Below are 8,811 nucleotides of genomic sequence, written 5' to 3'. Positions count from 1 at the left end.
TGTTACTTTCTAGCATTTAGTTTGTGTCAGAATTGCATGGCCTTCAACTCTTTACTGGTAAGAGACGGGATTGCATATGCTTACTGTCCAAATCAAATCCACGAGAGTGTGTTTGGTATTGCGGTAGTTGTTGTGGTTGTGGTTTGTTGAGGTTGGTTTAAAAAAATAGGTGTTTCGTTAAAACTGTGGTTGAAATTGAGATTGAAGAAAAAATAGTTTAATGTGTTTGGTTAAGAATGCTTTTGAAATTGAGATTATAAAATAATTTTAAAAAATATATATTAATATTGATGGTTTTTAATTTAAATATTGTAGATTTAACTATTACTATTATATCATGAAATAAATAATATTTTTTATAAAATATTTTTTATTGTTTCATTAAATTTTTTAAGAGCGCAACAACATAGGTAAAATATAATCAGGAATAAAATTGGGATTGCGATCAAATTCTGCAAATATTTTGTCATCAAGCGATCTCCGTCCAATTTATGTAGTGTTATTGAATAATGTTTAACACTAATTTTTCAAATAAAACACAATTAAAAATAAAAAATATTTTTTTTATTTTGTTAGATCGGATTCGGTTCAATGCATTTTTAGCATTGAACCCGACCGATCCGACCGGAACAGTGGAGCATTCATTGAAGAACACCCATGAACAGTGGAGCATGACTCCACAATTCATGAGTTTTCCAGCTCAAGAAACAACAAATAGCTGCTTCTTGCAAACTTGTGGTTGTGCCATAATTAATAGTAGGCCCTATCAGTATAAATATATTGTTGGAGCATTACCAAATAGTTGAGTTGTTGTGGTTGCTTCAAACGCAAAAGCAACCACGCAACCAATCACACTAACGCATGTCTGATGTCATCATGGCATTGGTGCAAATTTAGTTTCTTTTCTTAGAAATTATCTGTGCATACGTATGAACTACTCATGTCTTGCGCAACCCCATCATCCATGCACCAACTATTTGATTGGAAACAATATAAGAGAATAATTAATCTTAGAAAAGATTGTCATAAGAGAATAAAAAATATTCTCATTGAATTTTTATGAGCAATTTTTTAAAAAACAAAATTCTATAAATCATATTCATATAGTTTTTTTAATAAATTAATTAATAATATTACCATAAAAAACTCAAATCTTTGAAAAGAAAGGATTTTAACAGTAAAAAGAGTTGTTAACTAATTAAAAATGAAAAGTTAATTTTCCTTTTTTTAATAACAAATTTATAAATACTAAAATCAAAGTTATTGGTGGTGGAAATTCGATTACTCAAGAGCTTTTTTACTCTTCAACTTTTTCAATGACCTTTTCTTTTCTTTCTCAACCTAAAATAAGAGGGATGAAATATGAAAAAATTAAAAATTGAGGGATCAAATAAAAATTTTACATGTTTTTTATGAAAAAATTCTTCGGTTTTTTATATTAATTTTAATCTTTTATATCTCAATTTGTTTTTTTTGTAAGAAGCAAAAACTCAGTATTGTAAAATTAATCATTAATTTAATATCGAGACATTTAACAACATATTAGATAAGTTAGAAAAAACAAATCAAAACATATTTAAATACATAAAACAATGAAAATTTAACAATTGGGTGTAAGTTACAACTAACTCTATATTTTATCATCTGCAAAATAATGATCAATTTTCACTGCTTCAAGGAGTTTTTAATCTGCTGCTGGAGCGACTGTGCCAGCATGATCAGTTTGACCTGAAGTTCAGCTTCAGCAACCTCCCACTTTCCCCACTTGTCCTCAAGCTCTCTGGGCTCGCAGCTCCCAATACGGCTTCGTATTTCCTCCACACATCTCATTCAACCACCTGGCATTGTATCTTGGAAAAATAAACTCAAGAGCTGAGAGGATGCAATGATCCTCACGGGTTGACATATTAAATCAATGAATAGCTAGGTTAGCATAAGATTAAAAAAAAAACTAAATCCGCTTGAGGTTTTTTAACGTGGAGCCGACATTGTTTATCTACAAAGAAATATGTGAATGACACTGTGTATTTTTTAATAATTTACGTTGATTTTCAAAGTTTATTTTGGATAATTTAATTATAATTGAAGGCAAGATGATTTGGAATTTGTAGGTAAGGGTAAAATTGAAATAATAGAGATTAAGAATAAGAAGGCACCAACTATGGGTGACGTACTAGAGATTATGTGAAAAACACATTTAGGTCCTCAAACTTTAAAAAATAACACAAATTATATAATTTCAGTCCCTTAAAATTAAACAAAATTAGTTTTGATACAAAATTTATTTGTATTATTTTTCAATCCCTGATTGGAAAGAGAAGATAGAGAAGAGTTGTTGGATTCCAGCAATGAGAGAAAAAGTTGTCATTCAAGCAATTTCCAACAACCAAAATGAATTGTTTTGGTGTCCATGGATTATATGAGATGAGAGGGACTTGATGATGGTTTGTTTAGACTCAAAATGCTGCCAACAAAATATTTTGATCGCCTGTCTCTTATTTATCTTATTTAATTACATATATAAATAAAATTTTATTTGACCTATGACGTGACACAGGTCAAATAACTAATATTTTTCTATAGCATGTCCACGAACATGAACATTTTTATGTGTAATTTGCATCGCCTTGCGTGCATGGGATGCAATTAGAGATTTTGTTTTTACTTGGCCCAATCTTATGTGCATAGATCTACTATCATTTTCTTGTTGGTTACTAACTTATATTAAATTTCACTATATAAACACTAAAAAAAAGTTTTTATTTTTTTTAACATGGGATTGGAAGCTCATTCGTAAATATATTATATGTTCACAAAAAAAAATTATGTTTTTTAATGTGGAATAATTTTTTTTTTAATTTAAAAAATTTAACTTAAAAGAAGAAGATAATATCTTTTTAACGTAGAAATAAAAAACTCTCTGAAATAATCTTTTAAACTTTATTTTATATATATATATATATATATATAGTTTACAAACACTTAAATTATTTTTTTATTTGAAATATTAAAACCTTAATTTTTTTTTAATTTTCCTGTATGACCCATGACCCATCCTTTTAGCCTAGTCAACACCCTAGCCTAGCTTGATAGCTATGGATTCTACTACCTTCAACAACAACTTCTTTTAAGAGCCATGGAAAGTTTTTGGAAGATTAGAGATGTTATACGTGTATAAATGTGTGTACGTCTATAGAGAGATACTTTAATTTATCTTTTCCCTTTTCTTTTCATTTTGCATTTGGATTTCCTTTTTCTTTTTAGAGAAAGTAGAGAAATATAGTTGTGAAGATCAAGGGCGTTCAAAGAAATCAAAAAAATAAGAAAAAAAAACACTAAATTAAGAGAAAAAAACAGATTAAACTAATTTTAAAAACCAGGAAATAAACTTGGTTCAGTTCAATTACTATTTAAAAAAATAAAAACATCAAACTATACCGGACCTTATAAAAATAGCCAAATATCTTTAAAAAAACCTCTTGGAATCGGGAAGAGACCAAGGTGCATCCGCACCTTGGGATTGATAACAGCTGCAAATGCAGTCTTATATAATTGTCTTTGCCGGAAAGGAGAAAAAGGCTCAAACAAAAAAGAATGCTTCATCTAAACTGAAAAAAAAAAAGAGATTAAAATTCAATGCTTGATATTGTCAATTGCGTGTCTTAGATGATTGCTTTTGAACAGGTAAAACAATAAAAATCTGTGGGAGAGCTCGTCAAATTTGTGCTAAGAAGCCTGTCATCACAGCAGCATCCTTCCTAAAATACTATAAAATTAATGACTACTTTGCGTCCCCATAAGAAAGAAGACTTTTCACAAGATTGTTTTAATGGCAAGGAAGGAAGGAAGGAAGGAGTTCCATTCAATTAACCAAACCCTTTTGAGTGCTATATAATATATATTGTGATTATTTATAGGCTATTTGGAACAAATCTTTTATTTTAATTGAATTTAATTTTAATTTTTTTATTTATATTCAATAAATAAATTAATTAATTAAATTCCCGTGTGTGCGCGCAAAATTCTCAAGCCCTAGTGGTTGGAATTTATTATCTACCCAAACTGATGATTTTTTGCTCGTTCGTTATTAAAAAAGTAGGCACTTTGGCACGGGGGTTCTTATTTTTAAGACTGGTGCACAAACTTGGCTAGAGATGAGTAAAAAAACTGAAAAACCGATTAAATCGAGAAAATCAGGAAAAAAATAACCGAAAAAACCGAACTGTAAAAAAAAACTGATTAAAATTTTGAAAAAATCAACCGATTTGGTTTGATTTTGTTTTTATAAGTCTAAAATTAAAAAAACCGAACCGAAACCCAAACAAAAAAAACCCGGAAAAAACCAAGCCAAACCGGTTTGAACCGGTTTTGTCCTAAAAAACCAAACCGAGCTGAAATCGATCGGTTTGAACCGGTTTCGATTTTTTTTTAAAAAAATATTTCGGTTTAGTTATTTTTTTTAATAAAAACAAAAAAAAAATGATCACCTCTAAACCTGACAATCTAGACAAGCTTAAGTGCCTCAACTTGGCTCCCTGGTCATTCTATCTTTTTTTTCTTTAATTTTTTTTTTATTTTAAAGTAAAATTATTTTCAAATAAAAAAATTATAATGATATTTTAAAAATCATACAATAACAATATACCTTTTAAATAAAATTAAAATCTTATATGAAACTACTATGTTTATTATTCTCATGAATATTCAATAAAAATAAAATGCTTAATTTCTTTTACGGTGTAGTTTTATACAATTTTCTCAAATGAATTTTTTTTTTTTTAAAATCGTAATGTTTTACTAAACATAGCTTTTAAAATCACAACAAGTCTCCCTTAAAAGAATTATGCTATAAATAAAAAATATGTTCTTATATAAGAAAAAAGATATATAAAAAAAGAAGTGGGTTTTACGGAGAAAAACTTTTGAAAATGATTCATAGGAAAAAAAAACTATTTTCTGGTATAATTGTGTCTTGACAATTTCTTGAATTTATTTTTGTTGAATACTCGTTGTTCAATATTTTATTATGAAAATAATTTGACCTTAAAATTTTATTTATAATATAAAATTTTAAAATTAAATAATACTATTCATTAAATTTAAATAAAACTGACAGCGTAACATGAATAATTACACTGATTTTAAATTATTTTAACAGCTATTGTTAACGCGTAAAAACAAAAGTACAAAGAGGGTACTGACAATAACGAGGGTGTTATTGTACTTTAATTTATTGAAGTTCTTATCGTGTTTGGGATATATAATAAAAGAAATGAGTTTCTTTTCTTGATCATTTCCATTTGTTAGAAATAAATAAATAAAAAAATCCTTATAAATATGGATACAATTTAAACATAATAAATTTAATAGAATACATTTATATTATTTATTTGGACCAACTGACGTAAAAACAGAGAGCAATACCATGAACGAGAGAGGCGGGCATTGACTTCAATGAAGATCAGTGGGCCTGTGGCCTAGTTGTAGCCTTGTAGGCGGGTCTTCCAAGGAGGACATAAACGTCAATCAACAAAAAAAACTGAGTTTGACTGAGCCGCATCATCCCATCCTGGTTGGCGGTTTCTTTCATTCCCTTAAAAGAGTCTCCCTCCTCCATATAAACCGAAGCATCATTCTGCCATCGCTTCTGCGTAATTTCGTTGCGTTTTTCTCAACAGTTGTTTCAGGGAGGAAAATTAAATATATATCGGATGAGACAGATCTGATATATATTGATAAATAGAAGAAAGAAGAAGGAGAAGAAATGGCAACAGTATCCCCTCTGGCGAAATACAAGCTGGTATTCCTTGGCGATCAATCCGTTGGTAAAACCAGCATTATCACTCGCTTTATGTATGATAAATTCGACACCACTTACCAGGTTCTTCCATCTTTCCTTCCTTTTTTAATCATTATTAATTTGAATGTTTGGATTCCAAGAGCAATCTTACGTGCTGTGCACGCTAATTAGTCTTAATTTCAATTCTTGATCCCTTAATTTTTTGTTTTGTGAATTTGTAGGCTACTATTGGAATTGATTTTTTGTCCAAAACAATGTACCTTGAAGATCGGACCATTCGGTTGCAACTTTGGTGAGCCCCTTTGTCCCAATTTTATTTTTGTTAATTAAGATTATTATATATATATATATAATGAAATTGGGGGAAAATGCATTTCATTTTACCTGTATCATAATTCTTTAGTCGAAAGACGATGATTACCAGATCATGTCGATACCTAGCAGGCGTATAAGGTTGAGAAAATTATGTGGTCGGTGATTTTGTTATGGAAATTAATTAATTAGTAGTAAGGTAATGCATATGATCGTGGAAATGGACACCCTAAATAATCAATATTGCTGTTAACAAGCTGCTATAGTGGCTGACATCGCTAATTGAGTGGAGAGGACCTACAACGTTGTTTCATTTTTTTAAAAGAAAAAAATTTGTGCAAGATGATGCCCTTTTAAGACAGGGTTATTACCTTGGTCTGAATTGAGCACAATCTGTTGTGTCAGTCGAGTTTTCATGAAATACTGTGTTATAATTATACGCAACATTTCAGTTACTTTGTCAAAGAACTTCATTCATGCTGTAATGCTCTTGTATCTTGTTTCCATGGTGTATTTCTTTTTCCTTGTGGTTTCTAGTTTGTGAATCTTCGTGTATGTTAACTCACAGGGATACTGCTGGTCAAGAGAGATTTAGGAGTCTTATACCGAGCTACATCCGGGATTCTTCTGTAGCTGTAATTGTCTATGATGTAGCTAGTGAGTTATCTTAAGAACTGAATTCTGGTTTTATTGGAAATATATGTTCTAGTGTGTACATTGGAAAATAAACCTCGATCTCTTGTATAACATCTTCCCATGTGTGCTTGTACCTTCACCCTTCTTTTAGGAGGGGAAGGGAGGGGACGCTGCCTGTAAGGCGATATTTAGTGTTGTACTCATGTAACATTAGTAATTCTTAAATTGCTTGCTAAATTGTGTCCATGCAGATAGACAATCATTCTTAAACACCTCTAAATGGATTGAGGAGGTACGGACAGAGCGAGGTGGTGATGTCATTGTTGTCCTTGTTGGAAACAAAACCGATCTTGTTGATAAGAGGTAAGATATTAACTAATGAGAATAACATGATGGATGATGTTTCTTGGCTTGATATCCACATTACTTAGCTATGAGTGACCTCTCGGCTTTTGTTCTCTTACGTGGCACCTTGTGGGTGAGATCACTCTGGTTTTTAGCGTCTAGGAATGTCATTAGAGAAGCGAGCATCATCTTCCATAAGAGAAATATGAACATCTTTATTAATTTGTATGCTCTCCTCTAGTCCTCTTGTTCTCATTTTTGTTTGAGCGAGAAGACTGGGGAACTGTATCAGCAGTTCTACATAGTACTGCTGCCCGTTCGATTCATGAAGTTAATTTTAGTTTCTGTTACATTCTGTGATTGAGAAGTGAAAGATGAATGCCTAGCCGCGCGTTTTAAATTTTATGAGGACGAAAGCTTTTGTTTGATTCTTTTAGTCTCTTTCTCTTTTTAAAAATTAAGAACTTTGCTGGTTGCGATCCTTTGTTTTGTTTAGAACTTGGAGTTAATAGTCCTCTCTGTTAGTTGCCTTCTGTATGTAGCTTGAAACAATTCAGCACTATTGTTATTTGTTTTTGTTTTCATTATGTTATTCGGTGATCAAACAGGCAAGTTTCAATAGAGGAAGGAGACGGCAAGGCTCGTGAATTTGGAGTTATGTTTATAGAAACCAGTGCGAAAGCAGGATTTAATATAAAGGTGAGAGTGAGACACAAGGTTTTGATATTGTCAAGCTGCTCCAATCTTAGGGGAAATATAGCCTTATGTGAGCATATAATTTCATTTCTCGTTGTGCAGGTAGCTAAAGTTTTTTTATTAGTTATTGTTTGTATTCTGATTTCTGAATGAAAAAATGCAGCCTCTATTCCGCAAGATTGCTGCTGCCTTGCCAGGGATGGAAACCCTTTCTTCCACAAAACAGGAAGACATGGTTGATGTGAACCTCAAGCCGACTGTCAATTCTTCCCAGGCAGAGCAGCAAGGAGGGGGTTGTGCATGTTAGAGAAGTGGATTTGAGGAAGATCGAGGAAAGGAAGCACCTTCAATACCAGGTTATACCAACTGAATTAAAATCCGACAAATGATGATTTTTATTTGAGCTATTTCAGATCAATAAGACGTAGTTGCAGATTCCTGCTATTTGTTGAATAGGAAAATTGACCGTTCAGATATATTCCATTTAACATCTCTCCTCTTTTCTTCTTTTTTTTTTTTGTATTTTGGAAAATCTTTGATATGTTTGTGAAAACCATTATCAGATATTAACTGAATAGGAGGTAATCTCTAGGTTACCCATTTTGTGATTCAAGAAAATTGATGGCTGTAATTTGAAATTTTGAATTCATTGTATAAAGTTTCTTTGGATCTTGGTGGAGCAAAATTCATGACATGGATATATGTTGATATGATCATTGGCGAATTTGGTTACGAGAAAATCAGACAAGTATAATAGCCAGTTGAAGTCTCAAAACCAATATTGTTTCTGGATTGTGGTTCCAACAAGTGGTATACTATATTTGAACTCCTATAGTTAAGATTTTATTACATTAATAAGTTCCTTATAAATCCATATTAAGCTGATATCCAGACAACATTAGTAGTCCTCAATTTCAACTTCGCTCACATGCCTCCTCCAGCCACCGTCTTTGTTTGTCTTCAATCCAAGAAGAACAAAACATCCCATCATCATCATCAAAAGTCCACTCATGCCAGCACCC

The 8,811-nt window shown here is 31.3% G+C and overlaps 1 protein-coding gene across 1 annotated transcript; it reads left to right on the top strand.

Moving 5' to 3' along the window:
- Nucleotides 1-5,420: 5,420 nt before the first annotated feature.
- LOC7455205 (ras-related protein RABH1e) lies at nucleotides 5,421-8,474 on the top strand. The gene is made up of 6 exons (XM_002307048.4): nucleotides 5,421-5,881; nucleotides 6,022-6,092; nucleotides 6,681-6,769; nucleotides 7,000-7,111; nucleotides 7,702-7,792; nucleotides 7,953-8,474. Exons 1-6 carry the CDS (start codon nucleotides 5,765-5,767, stop codon nucleotides 8,094-8,096), a joined length of 624 nt encoding a protein of 207 aa, XP_002307084.1. The 5' UTR covers nucleotides 5,421-5,764; the 3' UTR covers nucleotides 8,097-8,474.
- The last annotated feature ends 337 nt before the right edge of the window (nucleotides 8,475-8,811 follow it).

The sequence above is a fragment of the Populus trichocarpa genome, chromosome 5 (assembly GCF_000002775.5).
Source record: "Populus trichocarpa isolate Nisqually-1 chromosome 5, P.trichocarpa_v4.1, whole genome shotgun sequence".
Lineage (NCBI taxonomy): Eukaryota > Viridiplantae > Streptophyta > Magnoliopsida > Malpighiales > Salicaceae > Populus > Populus trichocarpa.
Note: the sequence above shows the minus strand (reverse complement) of the source record. Positions and strands in the feature narration are given on the sequence as shown.

Excerpts from the sequence above, each read along its gene's own strand:
- LOC7455205 (XM_002307048.4), top strand. The coding sequence starts at position 5,765 with ATGGCAACAGTATCCCCTCTGGCGAAATACAAGCTGGTATTCCTTGGC. Across the intron at positions 6,770-6,999 it reads AATTGTCTATGATGTAGCTA|ATAGACAATCATTCTTAAAC; the intron begins GTGAGTTATCTT and ends GTGTCCATGCAG. Across the intron at positions 7,793-7,952 it reads AAGCAGGATTTAATATAAAG|CCTCTATTCCGCAAGATTGC; the intron begins GTGAGAGTGAGA and ends GAAAAAATGCAG.